Source organism: Copadichromis virginalis, linkage group LG16 (assembly GCF_057382275.1).
Source record: "Copadichromis virginalis isolate Kocher_CV1m ecotype Utaka linkage group LG16, C_Virginalis_male_GT1.1, whole genome shotgun sequence".
NCBI lineage: Eukaryota > Metazoa > Chordata > Actinopteri > Cichliformes > Cichlidae > Copadichromis > Copadichromis virginalis.
The window spans coordinates 22,057,224-22,080,838 of NC_140633.1; the positions used below are offsets into that span (position 1 = coordinate 22,057,224).

A 23,615-nucleotide genomic window follows, 5' to 3' on the forward strand; every position below is an offset into this window, starting at 1 on the left:
GGCTACTTACAGTTATGTGCAAAATAATAGCAGTCTAACATTACTAATGTGTTTAAGTACTGATTTTGGCAGAAATTGTGATACAAATTCATGACTAGGTGTAGCAGAGTAATGGCCAACCAACAGACTAACAGGCATGACAGGCATGCTGCATAAAATGCAGACACTGCAATTTTTTAACAACCTAATATTTGCTTTCTTTGTTTTCAGTAAAAGAGAGATGTAATGTAGATTTGTATGTCTAAGTCTGGACGTTATCACCTGACTCCACAGTTTCCTCAGCAGAGGAATTATTTGACCCATTGTTTCTATTTCCTTAATGATAAAAATCCATGGCCAGTAAAAATAAACGCTGAAAAACTGTTTTGGCTTCTCAGCTTTTAAAAAGACAGACACAGAACCTGAATCTTGTTCTGTAAGATGTCATTTCTTCTTCTCATTGCTGCCATTTGCTTGATTAAATTGTTTGTTTATTCTTTATAAAGTTGCAAAGTCTTAAAAATATTAAACAAGCAGCCTAAAATGACAAAATGTAGATTGTGATTGTAAAACTACAACATTAGCCAGTGAGTAAAGGACAGTGCATTTAGAAAAGAAAGTGCAGGTTCCTGCTCCAGTTTACCTGCTGTTTAATTTACAGAGATTTGTAGTATTCACACATTGATGAGGTCACATTATAGTAAGTGTCCAGTCAGCAAGAAAAACAAATTTAATGGAGGTTTAAGTACACAATGTGCTCTTCATTACAGTACAAATATATCTGGATTATTTATTAAATGTTTTCATTTTAATTTAATTAATTTTATTTACTATGTGTGATTCTTATCGCTCAGTACTCTTTGTGTAGGGGAGAACCTGGATTTGTAAACGTTGCCGGCGAGCTTAGAGTTCCAGGGGGTTTTCATAAATATGTTCTTGCTGCAAAAAAATTGGCATAAAAGGAATCAAAATAACACAAAATGTGTTACAGCAGAGCAAAACATGTAAAACAATGTAGCTCAATGATAAACATACGGTCTCGCAGATCAAAATAACTTCAAAAGTTAAAAATCCCACTAAAATGTAACTAAATTAAATACAAAACAGTTAACAGTAAATTTAACATAAATAGGTATATTGTATGTGGTGGTACTGATTTTCTATATTTTCTATATCAGAGTTTAGCTGCATATCCAGATCTTCAGTATTGTCTAAAGTGGAGAGGATGGCAGATCTGCTTGATCTTTCAAATATAAATTTGCAAATTGTCTACTGTCACGGTCTGCGGAGGCAGACCGTGCGGAAATGTGTGTGGTGGACCCAGGTGCGAACACAAGCGAAGATACAGGAGTGGATTTAAACAAAAGCGAGCCTTTTATTATGGCTGATGAAAGGAACAAAACAGAGTGAGGGCAGCATAAGAGTAGTAGCTCAACAGAAACCTAAACTGGACAAACTATGGAAAGGCTATGGCTGGAGATACGGAACACAGGGGGTGGGAACACAGACGACGCGACACAGACTGTAAGAAACACAGAGACTAAATACACATGAGGGATGATCAGGGGAAGTGGCCACACATGGGAACGCAGCTGACACACATGAACTTAACGACAGGACAGGAGGAGTGAAACTGAATACACTGACAGTGAATGCAGGCCTTCAAAGTAAAACAGGAAACATGAGACATGAACCGGGGAGACGTAGTACAGGGGGAGGTGACAGACGCGACAGCATGAACTTGACAATACAAGACACACAGACATAAACACACGAAGGGCAAGGGAGGCTTGATACAAGGGTAACATAACTACAAAAGGACTGGACTACCTTAAAGAACCTAAACAAACAATAAACATCAAAATAGGTTAAGCACAAAACACTGGGTCACACGACCCAGGACCATGACATCTACAAAGACAATCTAACTTCTCAGCAGAAAGTACAAAAATTATTCTAGTTACCGATGTCACAGTCGGAGACTGGGTGATATTTCTGTGAAAAAATAGAAAGAGTTTGTTGAAATGTTGAGATGAAAGAGTTCGTTTCAGTGTCATGCGATTAGCATTACATTTTGCAAAAGAATGACTGGAGCCAACTTACTCTGGCTGTTTTTTGCAGAGTTGTCTCAGAAAGGTCAAAGCACTAATTATAAAGATCAGGAAACACACGCAAGGTACAATAATTGCAGCAATATGGATTTTCAATGTATTCCCAGCTTCCTCTGTAAAATAATAAAGGAACTCATTTGACTGCAGTTTTAATACTCAGTTAATTTCACTTAAATGTAAAAGCAAAAGACTTCTGGCTCTTATAAAATGTAACTTATTGTAATTGTGCGTCATGTCAATGTCTGAAACTTGGGAGCTTTGCATTTAAGAAGTACTCATGTACCCACAGTGTCTCTGCTCTGTATACAAACAGGAAAGCAAAGCCACTGTAACCAAAAGTGTTCAGGTGTACATATAGAGGTAGACGAGTATATTAAGGGAAACTCAACTCTCCCCAGCCTGCTCTGAAAGCTTAACTTTTGATAATCACATGGAATATTTTTTAGATAAACTTATCTTTGATATCAAAGAAACAAAGAGAAAGAGAGAGAGAGAAGGGGGAAGTGAGAGATAAGCTCTATGTATGGAAAGTCCCATTGTTTCCAGCCTTTTCCTGTTTATGGGGCCTACCCATCCCCACATTCAGTTATGATAAATGTGTGACAGTAATATTTTGTTTGGTTTTTGTAATCTGAAAACTTCAAAAGTTGATAAACTCACCTGTAATGACGAGCTCCCATTTCTGTTCAAAGACTCCAAAGTCTGTGGTTGTTTCACAAGTGTAGTTTCCTGTGTGACTTTTCTGGGCTCTCTCTATGATTAGTGCGTACAGTTGGCTTTCCAATGTGGACATATTTAGATTCAGGGGGGCAGCTGGAGGAAACATCCTAATTCTGCTGTCTGGGGTTTTCTGATTACTGCTTAAGGTGACAGAGCTGCTGTTTGAGGTTTTCCGTGGCCTGAAACTAAAAAGACAAGTCCCATTCCTTCTCCATGTTAGTTGAACGAGGTCACTGATTGACTTATTGCTACAGTGCAGGGTCACTGTGCTCCCGACCATCCAGGAAGTGCTGCTACCTTCTGAAGGGGATAAAAAATAAACACTGTGGAAATAAAGATTGCATCCACAAAATTTTGTACTGGAGTTAAGCTGCACTGACTGAACTAAACAAGCAAGTTTGCTAACAATAAGCCACAACATCCTCCAAAATGTCTTCTTTTTTTTATTGTTTTTATGGTTGTTGTTGTTTTTACAATAAACCTCTTAATTAGAAAGAGAAACATAACTTATAATCATCATCACAGAAATTGCTAATACCTGCTTGCAAGAAAATACAGGAGAAGCAACATATTAGAGTCAAGGTCCGATTGATGTCCAGGTATCTTGAAAGGTTTTCCATCCCCACTTGAAAGAAAAATCCATTTAGAAACATAACATTTTTAAAGTAGCCACCTTATAATATAACAGATGAATTGTCGATATTTGTAAACTGAGATTCATGTAATACATGTCATTATCAAGAATGTCTTGTACAGTGAACAACGCAATAAACACTTTAGCGCAAAACATACCATAACAAAACTTCTAAGCGTGTGAAGACTTTTTACCTTCAGGGTTATAATTACACGAAACTGAAGAACAGTAGAAGAATTTAAATATGTCTCATTGCAAACAGATAACCTATAATTCCAGCAAGAAAGATCACATCCTGTGTAAACCTAATGCAGTAACAACAGAAATAGCAACATTTTCTTACCAGTATTGAGTCATATGCTGTTTGGTCCTTATCTCTATAACAGACCTTTAACACGTTTTAGACCACAAAAACAAGTAAAGTGTATATATAATAATCATCGTAATTATACAGTATACCAGCTATAGCATGTATGCAAAAGATTCAACCTTGCCCAAGTACTTATATTAGAGTGGTTTCCATACAGGAAGTGAATGACTTTGATCGCTGGCCATGTGAGTAATTCATTTTTCTTGATTGGCTGGATGTTGTGGGGGTGATATTCATTCACAGCAACGCTGACAATGAATGACCACTGAGTAAACTAAAAGTTATATCTTTTTTCTTTTTTTTTTTACAGTTATTCGCACTTTAGATGTCTGCTAGCTTTAAAACAATTCATGATAACTCTAAATCTTTGAAAAAGAGAAATAATATAAGAATTTCCCATTAACTGAATTGCAAATTATTGATTTCTGATGTTCTAAAGATGTATTTATTCCATATATGGCCATAACCAGCTATGAAGTCACCGAGACCTGTTCCCATATATGATATTAAAGATTGGCATAGCTTCTGTGACATCACCCGCAGGTTTATGATGTCCGTTCTCAAGCCTCAAAATAAATGTTTCCACAATTACAATGTTGGTTTAAAAAAAAAAAAGATGTGACAACAAACAATGATGGATTGAGGACTGAGTCAGACTGAGTCAGAGGCACAGCAGGGACCAAATGCATTGAGTAAGTGACTTTTCCCCTTGTGTCAATTTGATTTTAAATGAAGAAGTAGTTTCTTATTCTTTTTTATTTCCTTTTTATTTCATTGTTTTATACACTCAACACTCACATTCTATTTTTCTGTACAAAATAAAGTCATTCAGTTTCCAAAAGTTATGGCTTTGATTGCAACGTAACTATAGGACCTACACCGATCAGGTATAACATTATGACCACTAACAGGTGGCGTTAATAACGCTGATCATCATGTCACGTCTTACTGAGTGGGATATATTAGGGGTCAAATGAACATTTTGCCCTAAAATTATATGTGTTTAAAGGAGGAAAAATGGGCAAGGCTCTGATTAAGTTTGAAAAGGGCAACATTGTGACAGGTAGGCGGCGGGATCAGAGCATCTCAGTAACCCAGCTCTTGTGCGGTGGTCCCAGTCTGCAATAGTCAGTATCCATTAGAAGTGGTTCAAGGAAGGAACAGTGGTGAACCAGCAAAGGTCTTTGACACATTGGGGGGATCGTGGCTCAAGAGTTGGCAGTTCGTCTTGTAATCGGAAGGTTGCCGGTTCGAGCCCCGGCTCTGACAGTCTTGGTTGTTGTCTCCTTGGGCAAGGCACTTCACCCGTTTCCTACTGGTGGTGGGCCCGGTGGCCCCAGTGTCCGGCAGCCTCACCTCTGTCAGCGCACCCCAGGGCAGCTGTGGCTACAATGTAGCTTGCCATCACCAATGACTGAATGTAGTGTAAAGCGCTATACAAATACAGGCCATTTTACACATGAGAAGCAAAGCCTGGCCCACATGTTTTGATCCAACAGATGACTTACTTTTGCTCAAATTGCCAAAAAAGGTAAGACTGGTTCACATAAAAAGGTTTCAGAATACACAGTGCATTGGAATTGTTTACTGTTATAGCAGAAAAAGAGGCAGACATAATATTAGGCAGGTGGTCATAATGTTATGCCTGATCGATGTAGTCTCTACAGAGCCATTTATACTGACAAGCACAGGTGCTACACATTAAATGATACGTATTCAAAAAAACAACAACAACAACAACACTGGAGCAATGTGTTAACTTATTCCAAACAGGTTGGGCTGTGGGGAGAGGGGTTCAACAATGTCTTCTGCAGAGACAGTACATAGAGACAGAAAGCCATTCACACTCACATGTACACCTTTGGGCAATTTTGAATCCCCAGTTAACCTAATATGGATGAGGGAGATGTTTTTTCTACTTTAGGACTTATCTATTCTTGTTTTTATTACAGCCTTTTTAAAATTAGAGGTGTGGACTGCCAGCATGGGCAGCTCCAACCAGTAGGAGTTTGCTGAGTTTAAACTTGGCTCATGTGTACTGTTAGTGTCTTTTGAAGCATTTTTTAAGCACTGCACTTCTCTTTTAAAATGCCCTCATCATGAATTTTAAGTTTTCTCTTCATTCACTTTGCCAGCTGATGAACTGAGTAAGCTACTTGCATTAGCAGTGCACTATTTGCACTTTTAGATTTTATTGTTTAATTTCTTAAACGATTGGAAAAATAATTTCACAGGAAATTACCTCCTACATCCGTGCCTGGAATTAAACAGTTTCTTGACCTAAAAAAAAAACAAACACTGTTGTGAGTTGTGGTTGTTTTGTTTTTTTAAGCATCGACGCCACTTCACACCAGTGACCACAGACAAGGGAAGGATGTGAGATATGTTCCACTGAGTCATGCAGAGTCTTTAAATGTGATCTTAGTACCATCTTATTGACTCTCTGTTTCTCCTCTTCAGAATACAGTCAAAATGAGTGCAGTACAAAGTGCCATTAATGCGTTGTGAGCTTGAAGTCAGAGTCTGCAGTGTCATAAAGTTGACTTTCCTTTAACCTGGCTAGCATTGAAGGCGTCTTTAAAGATGCAAGCTGCCAGTTCCATAAGCACTAATTAATGCAACACTTTACCATCACAGATACAGGCATCTGTACTGAGCCTGATGGTCCCTCTCCTCTTTGGTTCAGCCAGTATGGTTTCCATGTATTTGTGGATGGCACAGTAAACTGTGTTCCTGAGCTGATGAAGTGACCTCCATGACAGAATCATGACAGGCATCAATTATTGATATTCCACCTTGTCACATGTGCACAGAGATTTCTCCAGATTCATGTTTAGGGACATTATTCTGAAACTGTTCCACAATTTGTAGATGTCGTATTTTCTAAAATTGGTTCTAATGGCCTGAAAACAGTTAACCTAATTAGTATTAGTCTTCTGTTGCTACTATCCCTGCTTTTTTGACACATGCTGCAGCCATTAAACTGAAAATGAGCTCATATTTCCCATGAAATAGTAAAATGTGAGTTTATGAGATTGGAAAATAATTGCATTCTGTTTTTATTTCACACAGTGTCAAACCTTTTGGGGTTGTTGCTACAGTGTGCTTTAACAGTGATATACAATCTCTGATGAACGAATATTTTCTATGTATGTAACCTGTTGAGACGTATCGTACTAAAACCACAGAAGGTAGATCGCCTGTGAGGTTACACCAGCATAAACTATGTTTTTTGCATTGTCATGCATTTGCATTTACCCGGTGATGAGTATTAGATTATTCTGTTATTATATGTTACCTTATATATGTAATCAAAGTAGTTGAATTAGAATACTGCTGTAGATCACATTATACCCTTTAATATAGAGTGTGTGAGCTGTATGTAGTTTAGTTCTCATTATACTTTTGAGTTAACAGAACATATTCACATATTAGTTCATTAGATAAATGTGCATCACTCTGTATCCTTGATCTGCTGGGAATGTGTTACACTGTTTTCTTGACATGCTTAATTGTTGAATCATGAAGAGAAGGTTGTAAGCAGGAGACTCTGTGTCTAAAGACAGGGGAGATAGATAGACCACATTCCACACCCCCACCTTACAGAAAGCAGAGAAACAACTGCCGAGGTCATAACTTAGGCGCTGTAACAGAGAAAAAATGTGATGTTTTGGCTTTTACGACTAGCTGGGGGCCACTAGAGACTATAAAAAGCTGAGCAACCCGTCACCATTTGGAGACATGTGCCTGACCCTCTGGTAGCATCTCTCCCGTCCGGACGTTGTAATGCTCTGACTGTTGAATTGTATGGAAATAAATGATTGTTGATTGAGCATTTATACACCGAGTATTGTCCCTCCTTCAGCCCAAAGATTCAAAGAATTGGGAGATTTCAACATGAGAAAAACAATAAATATACTTGTAACTTATTTGCCTTGAAGTCTGATTTATGAAATGAAAGCATACACAGATAACAAAAACAGTGATCAGGGTTTGTGTAGTCTTATTTATGACCAAGAATCTTCAATTAAGTAAATAAATTCCGCTTTGATCTGGTTCTCTCTGCATCTCCTATATTAAACTGTGAGACAGCATCAGAGATGAGCGCACTAACTACCCTATCATGTTCAAATGCGTCAAGTTTAAAGTTTTACTTTCGCAACTGCAGCACTGAGAGCATAATGAATGGGCACTTGTTCTCTCTGTAAAACTGTAACGTCTTGAGCTTACTAGACAAGCAGCCTAAGATGACATGTGGGTGTGATTTGGACTTGTATAAATAAAACTGAATTCATTTAAAACAACATTAGCCAGTGAGTGAATAACAGTGCATTTAGGAGCTCCAAGAAAGCTATTTTGCTCAGGATTTACACACCCTATACAAACTGACAGGGATGTACTGTCAACTTATGATTACAAATCGATGATGTCACATTCTGACTGGTTTTCAGTTACCCAGAGAAAAAATAATGCATCTTCAAGTACAGATTGTGCTCTTCATTACAACACACTCAGGGAGAAAGCTGTTTAAAGTGGATGATCGTTTAAAAGAGTTATGCCTTATTTTACTGTGCGATTCATATCACTCAGCCCTGTATTTATAAGGGTGAACCTGAATTTGTCCACATTGCTGGCGACCTTCAAAATCCAGGTTTTCATAAGTGGGTTGTGTCGGCTCCCGCTGCAGAAGGAAAAAAGAGGAACAAAACATCATATTTAAGGAGCTTAAATACAACATGAATGCAGATATTGTGGTATTGGTTGGTTTCTGTCCTTGTGCTAGTGGAGCTGGAAAAGGTGGCAGATCTATTTGACCTTCTAAGTCTAAGTATTGTGTATAAATGGGAAAAAAACGAAGAAACTTCCTAACTTACCACACTTACCAACCTTCTCGGAGGCTGGGTGATTGTTCTGTAAAAAAGAAAGAAAAAGAAAAAAAAAACACTTTATTTGTAATAGCAATGGCATAAAATAATGTAAAAGAATGACTGGAGGAAGCTCACTGTGAACGTCGTTTGCAGACTCCTCTGAGAATGATCACAGCAGTTAATATAAAGATCAGGAAACATAGCGAAGGTACAATAATTGCAATTGTTGTAACTTTGCTGATTTTATTCGAACTTTCAGCTTCAGCGTTCTCTGTAAAATAAAATAAAAAAGTGAGTCATTTCACTGCAATTCAGTTGGTTCAGATATGCTAATTTCCAACCAACAGCAGTATCTTGTTTTTTTGTTGTTATTATTATTATTAGCTCTATGTTTTCAGAAAGGAAGTCAGAAGTGCTTACACCTGGCCTGTGGTCTCTGAAAAGACCTCAGGCATCTCACAAAATGTTTTTTTACCGCTTCATGTCATTCATGTCATTCATGTAAAGTCTGAAACTTGGGAGCTTTATATTTCTACTTTCATACTGTGGTTTGAGTGGGAAAAGCATTAATCCTGCCACACAATCTAACATTAAGGTCAATGCACAATTATGAAGGAAATGTCAGTGCAGCCAGAGGTGCTCAGCGCTATTGTGTGTGGGTGAGTTTTCAACTTTCACCTAGAACAGCATTTGAGTAGTGCTCTCACCAGCCGCCTATAAAAGTCCCACAAACTGCAGTTAATCCAGTGTAATCTTTAGAGTAAAAGGGCAGGGACTTGTGTATTTTAGAAAGAAGATAAAAATGGGATAAGCTAAAAAATGCCATTGTTGTCAACCTCTTCTTCTTTACGTGCCCCACCATCAGCCAGCCTCTGCCCCACCCCCACACTGTATTCAGTCCTGATGGGTGTGTAAGGTGTGCTTTTTTGTCTGTTTGGTTGGTTGGTTTTTGCAATCTAAAAACTTCAAAAGCTGATAAACTCACCTATAATCACAAGCTCCCATTTCTGTTCGAAGACTCCAGAGTTTGTGGTCATTGCACAAGTGTAGTTTCCTGTGTGACTTTTCTGGGCGCTCTCTATGATTAGTGCATATGATTGGCTTTCTAAGGTGGACATGATCAGATTCAGGGTGGCAGCAGCAGGAGACTTGCTTAAGGTGACAGAGCTGCTGTTTGAGGTTTTCTGTGGCCTGAAACTAAAAAGACAAGTCCCATTCCTTCCCCATGTCAGTTGAAGGAGGTCACCGGTTGTGTTACTGGTACAGTGCAGGGTCACTGTGCTCCCCACCATCCTGGAAGTGCTGTTCGCTTCTTGAAAGACAAAAAAAAATCCCTTTATAGGCCTCATTTACTCATTACTTCCATTACATATATAGTATCCTGTAGTATACTAAGCTTGGGTTGTGTTTACATTCTGCAGCATCAGTATTTTGGGGAATAGGACTGCATTTTGGGAAATGTGTTTTGTTTTTTTGTTTTTTTACATGATTTTAATTTTTATGAAAGCGTGTCACAGTTGCTGTAGATGGTTAGCTTTAACTTTGAGCATAAAGAGTAGAAGAACATACAGAGCAGGTCACTGAATGAAGTTAATCCTGGTATATCAGTTAGCTCAGCTGATGCTCCTACGCACTTTCAACTGTTATATCCCATAGGGTACATAATCTCATTGTTACCCTATGGGTACTATCAACTATCGCTTGACTATCGATGCTGGTTTCTCTTCAAGTCACTTTGCAGCCCACCGTTATGCCAGCTCTGCTTTTTCATCCTTTTTCTGACTTTATCAATATTGAACGCATGTACAGTGCTGTGAAAAAACTATTTGCCCACTTCCTATTTTTTGTATGCTTCAGAGCAGATAACCAACATACATTTTAAAAATACAGTTTTCAAATGGTGATTATATTTGTTCAGGAAAAAAGATATCCAAATCTACCTGACTGTAATAAAGTAATTTTTAAGGCTTTGGGACTCCAACAAATCACAGTGAGAGCCAGTATCCACAAGTAAATAAACATTAACCTTCCCAAGAGTGGCCAGTCTAACAAAATTACCCCAAGAGAGAATTGACGACTCAATGAGGAGGTAAAAAAAAAAAAAAAAAAAAAAAAAAAACCACACAGGGTGTCTGAGGTATGAAACCACATCTAAAGAATTTCAGGCCTCACTTGTCTCAGCTAAGGTCAGTATTCATGTTTCAACATTTATAAATAAAAAAAACACCCTAAAAATTGAGTTACATAGCTTCCAATAAACAAAACCTCAAAGGATTATTTCACATTTGACATAAAAAAAACTTGTTGATCAATGAAACTTTTGGGAAATTAATCTGTGGGCTCAAGAGAAAAGAAGTTTGTCTTTTTGGAAGGTTTGAGCCTCGGCACATGCGCTATAAACCTGATACAGCATTTCATGAAAAGAACATCATAGCTACAGTAAAACATGGTGGTGGTAGTGTGATGGTCGGAGGCTGCTTTTCTGTTTTCATGAATTCTGCTCTTTAAAAGAAAATGCTTAAAGAGTGTCTGGCCAAGACATGAGTCAAGTTTTGTCCACAGTGATCTGAAAGACGCATTACAAGTTACTGCTGATCGCAGTTCTTGCTGCCAAGGCTGCGCAACAGGGTTTAGATTTAGGGAGGAATTACTTCTTAATATCAGGTAGATCTGGATAGGTTACTTCACTTGAGATATAAATCAACATTTAACCGTATTTTGTGACAAATATACAAAAAAGGATACACAGCTTTGTAAAAAGGCGGGCACGTTGCAGAATACAGCCCATCCCCAAAAACAAAGAACTGAAGTTTAAGTCATAATCCAGATATAAAATTAAGCTTATTTTGCACTATTCATACTTTTTTCCATGTAGCTTCCAGTATAAAAGCAAAAGCTGAAAAAATTAAACTATTAAACTTTTCCATTACATTATACTCATTGTCAAAGCCGTAAAATAAATTTTACCTGCTTGTAAAGATATAGAGACGATGCAGCATATGAGAAACAAGATCCTGTCGATTCCCCAATATCTTGACAAGTCTTCCATGCCAGCTTAAAAAAAAGATTTATTTATTTATTTATTCATTTGGAATGTAAATATCTGCAACTGGTATTTTGTTCTCACTGAGTGTCAAAAAGTAAATATCAAGGATGTCCTAAACACAAAGCAACAAAAAACAGGGTCACGCAAAAGAGCAAAATTTTTAAATGCACGAAAACTTTTCGAGCTCTTTTCAGCTGAGAGTTTCTTAATAATTACAAGAAACTGAAGTGCAGTATCAAAACAGTAATCTTTAAATACCCTATGACTGTAATAAAAAGCAATAAATTGCTCATAAGAACGATAACGGTCACATCCTGTGCAAACCTAAAGGTGGTACAGACTAAATAGCAATACTGTTTTCTTACCGTTGAGTCATATGCTGTTTAATCCTTTTCTCTGCACGGCAACTTTAACAGCTTTGATGTCACACAAGCAGGAAAATTTGATATCTAATAATCATCTTAATTTTAGCGTACAGCTTCTTTGCATGTGTGCCTGCACAGTGGACATACATGCATAGTATTAAGACCATGCCCAGATGCTTACACAATACCACAGAAATGGTGTGCAAACAGGAAACAGATAACTTTGGTGTGTGACCACGTGAGTGAAATGCCGTTTTTTTCTTTTGGTTGGCTGGTTGGGTCTTTGAAGTCGGAGACGATGCTGTGAGAGTGTACCCTGACTGTAGTAGTTTTCCCACCCAGTATTGCACTGTTCTACTTTTACCAATACCACAGCAACAGGTCATAGATAACATCTCATAAAGTAGGTGAGGTTTACTTTACTTTTCTGTGCTTTTTTTTCCGACAGTGCTTCTGTTCTCTTGACACTTTGTCTTTTCGAGGCTTGTTATAAAAAGTCATCTCTCAAAAAGTATGTGGGATATACAGTCACTATAAAAAAAAAAAGAAAGCACGCCTTCTGTTACTTCTAAGGTATTATGTGCCAGAATATGATTGAAAAAATAAATAAGCTGCTCTTTAGCAGATCTAGATACAAAACGAGTGCTGTTGCCCATCAATCGGGAAAGGGTTATAAGGCTATTTCTGAACAATTTAAAGTTCAGCTTGCTACAATGAGAAAGTGGAAAACATGCAGGACAGAAGCTATCAAAGTAGTGGATTTCCTTAAAAATGCAGGAGACTGTACAATTTGCTTTACAGTGAAAGCTAAACTGGGTCATACAACAGGACAGTGGTCCCAAACACAGCAGCAAATTTAATAGCAGAATGGCTAAAAAAGAAAGGAACCATTGTGACAGTCCAGTCATTAACAGTCAATTATATCCTGGATAGGTTGTAGCTGCAGAAGCCTCCTCTGGGCCACTTTGTTAACAGCGACCCCGTTTGACCGGTGCGTAACTCTGCAACGATCCTTCTATTGTCTTTTTCTGTAAATACTAATTGTATGATGCATTGCAGGAAGTGTGGGCCTCAGAGGGCAGCCGATACCCTACTGCCTTTCCAGGCTACATTGACAGAAGTGAAACCCAAAAGCCTTTCCTTTTTGGTTTCTTTTTTTTTTTTTTTTTTGTCGCCTTTTCTTTCAGTGTTGTTTACCGTTTCACTAAAGGTGAACATTTTTAGAAAAGCATTGAGCCGACATGTGAGGCCGTCTGCTCAAAGTTAAGGGTTTCATTTACTTTGTTTGTATATTTGGTCTCTGACTGTTTGATTTGTATACTTTTGTTTGTGTTTTACACCACTGGAAGGAGGCCCTTTTTCTAGCTGTGGATCACCAGGGTGTTTCTGCAGTTGGGCTCACAACAGAGGGTGCATTTAGGTTTTTGTTGGAATACATTATAACGTTTCTTTCTTTTATTCAGATGCAGAAGGCCGGAAGTGGAGGTGGCTGGGATGCCTTGGTGGTGGGACCTTCCGTTTATTATACACCCTTGTCTTGAGCAGCATAATAGTGTTAGTGTGTGTGTGCATGACGTTGTGCTGCACGTATGCATTGGTGATTTCTTTTTTTTTTGGACCTACCTTCATCTGGCATCCCACTCACCCACTGGTAAGCCACAGCTCTGAGTTTTAGAATACATGTGCAACTGATTCATCTGCTCTTGTTTTTATGTGATGTTTTAACTAGTTGTCAATAAATTGTTGTTTTGTTTTTAATTGAACCATGTCTAAGTCCTAGGTGTAAAAGACTTAAGTGCCTTCTTGGTAATTAGCATAATTTGGGTAAAATTCCCAGGGTGGCCAATTATGAGAGCTTTATGTTTGATTTGCCACGCCACCATTTTGGTGCATGTGTGTGACATTACTGGTTCTTTGCTCTATTCCTGAAAATATAAGTCTTCAGGAATAGTTCTCCGACATCATTTTTTTTATTTGTTTGTTTTGCTATCTCAAAATGATCCCACATTGCTTCAGTAATGTTAGTGTCTACGCTCTGGGGAGGCCAAGCCATGACCACATGCCAAAGTAAGCCAATGCACCTTTAAGCCAATTGAAGGGCCGCTGCGCACCAGTACTTACACACACTGACAACAGCCTATTCATTCATTGTCATTACTGATACTGCATTCTCCAATCAGAATCTCTCAGCACGACCCCTACCATCAATTTCATGCACATTTTGGAACAGAGTTTAGTGCGGATGAAGAAGTGAAAAGGTTGACGTGAACAGACAGAAAAACAAAAAAGTAATATAAATGCAGCAAAATGTGTCAAATTAGAAAACACCCTGCTGCACTGTGAACCAGCAACAACTAGTAACAAGCCAAGAGAGAGAGAGAGAGAACAAGACATTCAATGCATGTGATAATAGGTCTCTGTACACAGTAAAATCTCCAGTGTTAAATTAACACTGGAGAGTGTCTATATGGGTCCACACCTCTGAGTGTTAAATACAACACTGTTGAGTGTTAAATTAACACTTTTGACAGTGTTATATGTTTAAAATTAACCTAGTCAGTTTTGAAGATTAACAATGGCTAACACTGAGCAGTGCTGATTTTCTAACACTGGAAAATAACTCAAAATGTTAGAAATATTCCAGTGTTAGAAAATCAGCACTGCTCAGTGTTAGCCTTTTTTTTTTTTTGTGTGTGTGTCCCGTTTGGATCTTTAGCCATCAGAATTGTTGTCTTAAGGCCAAGAAAGATGCCAAGCGGATTTATTTTACCAAGTGGATCATCATGGCCTTGCCATATTGGTCCATTTGATTGACCTTTATTATAATTAAGAATTTATTTTATTTTCGGTTGCTACAAACGGGACAGACATGACTGGGGGATAGGACAGGGAGAAAGAATGAAAGAAAGAGAGGGAGAGAAAGAAAACCAAAGGGGAGAAGAGACGGTGAGAAGGGGGGGAAGAAAGAAAAAAAAAACAAAAAAAAAACAAAACACCTGGGTCACCTGTATGGAGAGAAAAAACAGAAGAGAAAGCAAACAACAAAGAGCAACATAATAAAAAAAACACAGCACCATCACAATTGATTGATTGATTGATTGATTGGTAATTTATTTCAACATTTGAACAATATACAAGTACATTTAGAAAAGAAATGAGAGAAAAAAAAATATACTATACAAATTACATACAAAAAAACATTCTGATTAATTTACATGTTGAAAGGGAGTGGGAAGAAGTATACACTTATTTAATCCCACCCCTGTCCCATAAATTATCAGTGAATATTTAGTCAGCTTCCTTACTGATATAATTTGTAATAAAAATAGTGAACAGATTTCTGATATACTATATACTATAATATCACATCATGAATTTTTTGTTTGTTTGTTTTTAAATAGAGACATTCACTTAATTTAAATATTTTCCTTTTCTTTATAGATCGAGAAGATCATATTTTTATAACTCTTTTTGAACAGTTTTATGTTTGGATATTGCTTTAATTCCATATTCAGTTTGTTCCATAGTTTCACTCCTTGAACAGAAACACAAAAACCTTTTCTTGTAGTACGTACCTTCATTGTTTTGAAGTTACAAAAACCCCTTAAATTATAACTTCCTTCTTTCAAAAAAAACATACTCTGAATATTACCTGGCAGTTCTTTATTTTTTGCTTTGAATAGAATTTGTGCTGTTTGGAATTTCACTATATTGTCAATTTTCAATATTTCAGACTGCAAAAATAGTGAGTTTGTATGTTCACTATAACCTGCATTGTGGATGATTCGAATTGCTTTCTTTTGAAGAGTAAAAAGTGAATGTAATGTGGTTTTATAGTTATTGCCCCAGACCTCTGCACAATAGCTTAAGTATGGTGAAACCAGTGAACAGTAGAGAATATGAAGTGATGTTCTGTCGAATACCTGTTTTGCCTTGTTTAGTACTGCAATGCTTCGTGATACTTTGGAATGAATATATCTTACGTGAGCTCTCCAGTTAAGTTTTTCATCTATTATTACCCCCAGAAATTTATTTTCACTGACTCTTTCAATATCAACACCATTTATTTGAATCTTTGCATTTGTATTTAAACTACTATTTCCAAATAACATAAGTTTAGATTTATTCAAATTTAATGATAATTTGTTTTTATCAAGCCAGAACTTCACTTTACTTATTTCATTAGTCATATCCTCCAATAAATTCTGCAGATCATCACCAGAGCAAAAAATGTTTGTATCGTCAGCAAAGAGAACCATTTTTAATACTTTGGACACTTTACAGATGTCGTTAATGTACAAGTTGAAGAATTTTGGACCCAAAACTGACCCTTGGGGTACACCACAAGCAATGTCCATACATAAGGAGCAACCACCATTTATTTTCACAAACTGCTTTCTGTCACTTAAATAACTCCGGACCCAATCTAAAACTACCCCTCTGACACCATAACGTTCCAGTTTTCTTATTAATATATCATGATCTATAGTGTCAAATGCCTTTGTCAAGTCTATGAATAACCCAGCCACATATTGCTTTTTGTCTATGGAATTTGTGATGTATTCTATTGAATCTAATAGTGCCGATGATGTTGATCTGCTTGATCTGAATCCGTACTGACTCTCAGTGAGTAGTTTATGTTTATCTATAAATTTTTCCAGTCTGTTTTTAAACAGTTTTTCAAGAACTTTTGAGAATTGAGGTAGTAAAGAGACAGGCCTGTAGTTTGTGAAATGGTGTTTGTTTCCAGATTTGTATAGAGGTATAACTTTTGCTATTTTCATTCTGTCTGGAAATTGACCAGTTTGAAATGATAAATTACAGATGTATGTAAATGGTTTTATAATAGCCTCAATGACTCTTTTAACCACTATCATATCAATATCATTACAATCCAAAGATTTGTGATTTTTACATTTTTTGACAATTTCAAGAACTTCATTTCCATCAACGGCTGTGAGAAACATAGAATATGGATTTCTGTCAATCAGTGTATCGGGTTTTTCCTGTGCTTTCCCAGGATGAGTGATTGTTCTTGCTAAATTTGGTCCAGCAGTTACAAAGAATTCATTGAGACTATTTGCCACAACATCCATATTGTATTCTTCATGGTCATTACAAATGAAATACTTGGGATAGTTCTTTTGTCCAGTCCCACATTTTATAACACTGTTCAGGATTTCCCATAATCTTTTATTATTATTTCTATTTATATCTAATTGCTTCTTATAGTATTCCTTTTTACTAAATCTAAGTATATTAGTTAACCTATTTTTATATCTTTTGTATCTGATTTCAGCATCTTTAGTTCTCGTTCTTAAGAACTCTCTGTATAGAGCATTTTTCTTTATACATGCATTTTGCAGACCTTTTGTTATCCATGGACAGTCCATATATTTCTGTTTCCTACTATATTGCTTTATTGGACAGTTGGTATTGTACAGTAATGTAAATATTCTAAGGAATTTATTATAAGCACTATTAACGTCCTGTTCCTGATATACTTCACCCCAGTTTTCCTTCAATAAATCTTTTTTAAATGCATTCATTCTTTCTTCTGTTCTTACTCGTCTGTACTCTTTTTTACTGTCCATTTTATTGATCTTGTAATTCCTATCATAGATTGTAAAAATTGGAAGATGGTCACTTATGTCGTTAATCAGGAGTCCACTTACAGTCTTATTTTCAATGTCATTTGCAAAAATGTTGTCTATGAGAGTTGCACAATGTGATGTAATCCTGGTAGGTCTAGTAATTTTAGGGAATAGATTCATACAGTGCATTGTGTTTATAAATTCCTCAGTGGTTTTATGTTTATTTGGGTTTAGCAAATCAATATTGAAGTCTCCACAAATGAAAACTTTTTTGCGAGCTATTTCAATAAATGTTTCTTCTATCCAGTCTTTAAATGTCTCAATACTACTACCTGGAGCTCTGTATATACAGCTAATGATTACATTTTTACTTTTTTCTTTACAAATTTCAACTGTAATACATTCTAGTACATTATCAATCACCATCGTCATCTTTTCCACCACATTAAATTTCAAGGATTTGTCCACATACAAGGCCACTCCTCCTCCTCCTTTGTTTCGCCTAGTTATAAATGTGAATTCATAACCCTCCAGTTCAAAGTCTGTTCCTTTTTCCATATTGATCCAAGTTTCTGATAAGGCAATGACACTAAATGGATGTGAAAACTGGTTAAGATATTCTTTGATATGACTAAAATTAGCATAGAGACTTCTACAGTTAAAGTGGATAATTGATAATTTATTCTCAGTTTTAATCCTCTGATTGTAGTCTTTATTTGTATAGTAGCAGCAATTGTTATTGTTAGATGAGAAAAAGTTGTTGTCTGGATCTATTTCATATTCCAAGTCGTGTGTATTGTGATCCATATAGTTAAATGTTTTCAGTTCCAATTGATCATATTCTGCAACTGTCTGACTGATGCAGCTGATTCTTCCAGATGTATCTGAGTTCTTCCTTCCAGTGTGTGTCATAAGTGAGTGTGTGGTTGTCTGTTACCTTGTTTGCCGTCCAGATCGTGTTGCTCACTGATATTTTTCGAGATCCGCCATATTTTTAATGGTCAGAACTTTGGCTTCCTCTGGTGATCCGTTTAGTTTAATGAATGTTTTGCAGTTCGTCGTCCAAGTGCCTTGGATTTTTCCCAGCTTCTTAAGGTGTCGCGCTTTTTTGGCTATTTCAGCGTTGTGTTTGGTTAGATGTTCATTGATAAAGACATTAGATCCTTTTAATTTTCTTCCTTGTTTCAGCAGCGTAATCTTGTGCTTTCGATTTACAAACCTTAATATAATAGCCGGTATGTTGCCGTTCCTCCTGGGAAGAGGGTGGCATGCTTCGACAGAGTTACAGTCCAGGGCAATCCCTTTGACCCGCAGGAAAGCAGCCACCTGTTGTTCCGTGGAGCTAATGTCAAGCTCTCCAGGTTCCTCGTTGCTGTCAGCGGTCACCGCCTGAGCGTATGACCGGGGTTTAATATGGAGCCCAGTGATGATGACGTCGTTTATCCTGGAGTATTGTTCCAGGTCAGCGACCTTACTTTCCAGGTATGCAATCTTTTTATCTTTTTCGGCATTTTGGATGCGGAGGAGCTTTACCTCCTCCACAATTTCAATGATATTTTTCTGCTGCAACCTGATAGTAGAAATTTCCTCCATTATGAAGTCAAGGGACTTTTTAATGTCCTCGACTTCCTCAGCTGTCGGTGTCCTCTTCGGCCCCATTTTATCTGGTTACCCTGGTAGCAGGTTCGGTCAGCTGATTCCTCAGTCAGCTGTTAGCCTGGTAACATGTTGGCTAGCCTGCAATTACCTCGTTAACTCCGTTAGTCCAGTCCAATATCCTGTATCAAAGTCGTAATCCAGACAGGGTTGTACCAAAAGTTCCAACAATGTGAGTAGTCTTTGCTCCAGAAATTGATGGCCAAATTTCAAAAATCCACAGGACACGATCAAAACACAACTTCCAAACAAATGGCAAACAGGAAGTGAAGCAACCGGACACCTGTGATGGTAATTAGTCAGTCCTAGAAATTGCATCATGTGTTTCAATAAACTAGCTAGCAGTAGATATCAGTAGGTACTAAATAATAAACGATATTGTGCAGCACGCAAGATAGACAGCGCACAATGTGCTTTGAGGCAGCAGCCAAGAAAGCTGTAGTCCGCGTCTGTGAATACCCGTGTGTACACCTGTGTGCATACCTGTGTGGATCAGCATGCTTGCATTCCAAAGGTTTCTCCATGTAACGATCTGCTAGGGAGTGTGGGGGGCCACAGCCCAGGGTATGAAGCAGGTATGGAGGAGATCAAAACTCCAGACATCCAGAGGCCCCCAGAACACAAGAGACCAAGGAAGACCAACAGAGGGACAGCCGCGCCACTGTCCCAGAAAGAGCTGAGGAGAGTCCCAGATGAGGGCTTACTCAGCAGCCGCGGAGCAGAAGCCAGGGGGAGTTGCAGTGACGCGCCCGTGAGCTCCGCCGGCAGCCAGCTGTGCCTGAGTGACCGAGCCCCAGGCCGAGAGGCCGGGGGCACCCCACCTCCGAAGTGGCCCGAGCGAGCCCCAGGCTCCAGGTCCCGATAAGCGGCCGCCAAGGAGTGAGCCGGTGTGTACCTGGACGCCCATCCCCGGACACAAAGAACCACCAACGCACCGATGTCTGAGGGAGTCCGCCACTGGCAGGGGAAGTGGTGGTAGGGGGAGATAGGCCTCCAAACCTTGGAGGGCCTGAGATGTCCCCAGAGAGGTGGCGTCTGATACCCAACCTGACATATAGACACAGACATACAGGCACACACAGACACAAACATCCATTCCCACCCTCATGCTCTCATATCCACTCACTCCACACTCAACCAACGTGGAGACAGACATAAAGAGACGCTGTACACACGATCACACTCCCCAAGCGTACTCTACGAACCGGGTCTAGGTACCCTTGCCCCTGGAGGGGGGAACTGCACCCAGACCCAGGTGGTGTTACCCTTTTCCCTGCGGTGGGGGGAGGCAGTGTTAGCCATTGTTAATCTTCAAAACTGACTAGGTTACTTTTAAACATATAACACTGTCAAAAGTGTTAATTTAACACTCAGAGGTGTGGACCCATATAGACACTCTCCAGTGTTAATTTAACACTGGAGATTTTGCTGTGTACCAAATTACAGAGACCTATAATTTGGTACCAAACTGTCATGAACTGCAGACTCCAAAAAATTAAAAAACAAACAAACAAACCTTTGTGAAGGCTTTGAAAGAGTTCAAAGTTAAATCAAGCAGCAAACTAGATCCACAACATCAGACGCTGAGACAAAGACTGAGGGGAAGCCAGTACTCTGTACGCACATGGGGTATAGAGTCAAGAGGGGTAGTAGAATTAAACACCGACACCAGACACAAGAAATCAAAGTAAAACAAGAAGTGAGAACCATAATATGACAAATAGTCCATACTACACAGACAGCGTTTATACATGGTACAGTACAATACTGCCAAAAACATGCTGGTTTTACATGCCATTACTAACAAAGAAACTACAGGGAGGTCTTGATCCCTTCACTGATGTTGCAGTGCTGTGACTGCTAACTTCTTAAACAATATGTGGATAAATTCTGAATTGAAAAAAACCTCAGCAGGGTCTTATGGTCTTATGGCATTGCCACAAATCCAAAGGAAGAGAAGGCTTTTGTTGAATTCTTGTTATTTTTTCGCCTGCTTCCTTCAGGGGCTGTCACAGTGGATTATGTGCTTTTATCTTATCCAATCTGTAGCATCTTCCTGTGTCACGTCACCCATCTGTATGTCTTCCTTCACAACAGGGGTCCCCAATCCCAGTCCATGAGGGCCGGTGTCCCTGCAGGTTTTAGATCTCACCCTGGGTCAACGCACCTGAATCACATGATTAGTTCATTACCAGGCCTCTGCAGAACTCCAAGACATGTTGAGGTGGTAATTTATCCATTTAAATCAGCTGTGATGGATTAAGGACACATCTAAAACCTGCAGGGACCCTCGTGGACTGGGATTAAGGACCCCTGCTTCACAACATCCTGTCCTGGAAAACTTGTACTTTACTTCATTATTTCACTCAGCAGCCAGAGGAGGGCAGTTTTTCACCCCTCACTGCAAACTGCTTTTAATTTATTACCGTTCTTCTGAAAACCGGCACCAGTACATTTCGTCTACATTCCTTGGATATCCTCTTACTGCTCTCACTTATCCGCTGCCCTTGTTGATTGACTTCATCCATCTGTCCTCTTCTTTAACTAATTTTCTACATTTAGGAGATCCTCAAATTGCTCCTTCCATCTTTTCAATACACTTTCTCCACTTGTTAATAAATAATAAGTGGACTGATTTTTACTGTATGTAGGGCTTTTCTACTGTCCTGGAGCACTTAAAGTGCTCAAAGTACAGTTTAGGCAGATTAATGATGGAGATTAATCTGCTACAGATCCTGTCCAGCTCTGTCTCTCTGACCAGCCAATGAATTCCTGGGTGTCTGTACCACTCACTATCATTCTTGTGTGTTGTCTTTGACACCTGTCTATTTCCTGTAATCCCAGTCTCCTTGTACTCCTGTTACTTTCTTAATTTCTCTGAATGTTCCACTTTTTCTTTGCTAACCTCTTTGTTTTCATTTTTTTTCTTTAACCTTTCGATGTCAAACTGATCCTGTCTGACCATCTCTCCGTCCCCACAACACTATTTATATTAATGTCCTATTTCTCTTCCTTTCTACAAAGTTTTAATACAGCTTGCCTCCCTTCATATTTGTCCCCTGCACACACACAAAATATGTCTACCTCCTTCTCTCCATCATATCAGCAAGGTCTCCTCCTTTACCAACCACAATCTCTATATTTAGTCCTACTCGTACCTCCAGCTTCTGTTTTTCTTACGCTTTTCCTCTTCCTTTTTTGGTCTTCAGTCAAATAACAGCTTTTACCAGAATGCTGCTGACCAGCAGCACCAGAGAAAGTCATTACTCATCTTTTGACTCATCTGGTATGAACCCCCACCCACCACTGCTGGTTAAGAAATGAAAAAACACTGAAACAGAAATTATATATTTTTAAAATAAATATTGTTACAGAAGTGATAGTGTTGATGTGTTTGGGAATACTGCACCACAGAACCACGGTTTGCCCATCAGGACCTAAAAATCCTAGTAAGGTCACTAAATTTCCACGAATGAGTACCCCGAGGTTATAACACCTTTTAGGTGGCAAGAATAAAAAACAAAAGAAGAAAGATGAACGTGTTTTCTCGGGAGATTATGGTCAGAGTATGAATTTGCATTTAGCTAGCTCGTTGGCTCACAGAGTTCACAGAGAGAGATGGCGACTGGATCTGATATGTTGAGGTATCAATGATGACAACATGCAACATCACTTGTTGGGAGAAACCAAACTTAACTTTAAGAACACATAAAATAGTGACAGCAGCTGATAACCCTAAAGAAAATCAGAAAGCTAACGGCAGTATGCACCCAGCCACTGTACATCAATATTAAAAGCAAGTCATGGAAGCCAGTGGAGTGTTGGGGGTGCACATTTTGCCAAGGACTGCATTTTTAAAGGTATATGCCATAACTGTGAGAAAAAGGGGCACTTAACCAAGAAATGCAGAAGTGCTAAAGATAAAGAAGGAATGAAAGATGTCAGGGTTAATTTTTTATGAGAGAAGACAAAGAAACCCATAGTATAGGTTTTTACAATTTATTATTAAATGGTTGGAATTTCAAATTAATTGGTGCAGTAAAAGATAAAATGTGTGATTAAAATTATGAGGTATTTGTGAAATATAAAATATTAGGGAATACATATATTAAAGATAAAAAATGAATTCTAACAAATCCCTCCTTTTACACCCGTTAAGGTGTGAATCCATATTTAAACTGAAAGCCTCACATCCCTCCTTGGTATCCTTCACAGGTGTGATATTGTTCTTTCTCTCTTAAACCTGTGCTATGTCTCCCCCATTCTTTCAGG

The 23,615-nt window shown here is 38.3% G+C and overlaps 1 protein-coding gene across 1 annotated transcript; it reads right to left on the minus strand.

Annotated features, from left to right (window-relative positions):
* Positions 1–4,999: 4,999 nt before the first annotated feature.
* LOC146690738 (uncharacterized) lies at positions 5,000–12,235 on the minus strand. Its single transcript, XM_085433805.1, has 6 exons — positions 12,094–12,235; positions 11,650–11,736; positions 9,668–9,994; positions 8,818–8,953; positions 8,689–8,725; positions 5,000–8,495 (listed from the first exon to the last, which is right to left on the minus strand). Exons 2-6 carry the CDS (start codon positions 11,729–11,731, stop codon positions 8,397–8,399), a joined length of 681 nt encoding a protein of 226 aa, XP_085289931.1. The 5' UTR covers positions 11,732–11,736; positions 12,094–12,235; the 3' UTR covers positions 5,000–8,396.
* Between the last annotated feature and the right edge of the window lie 11,380 nt (positions 12,236–23,615).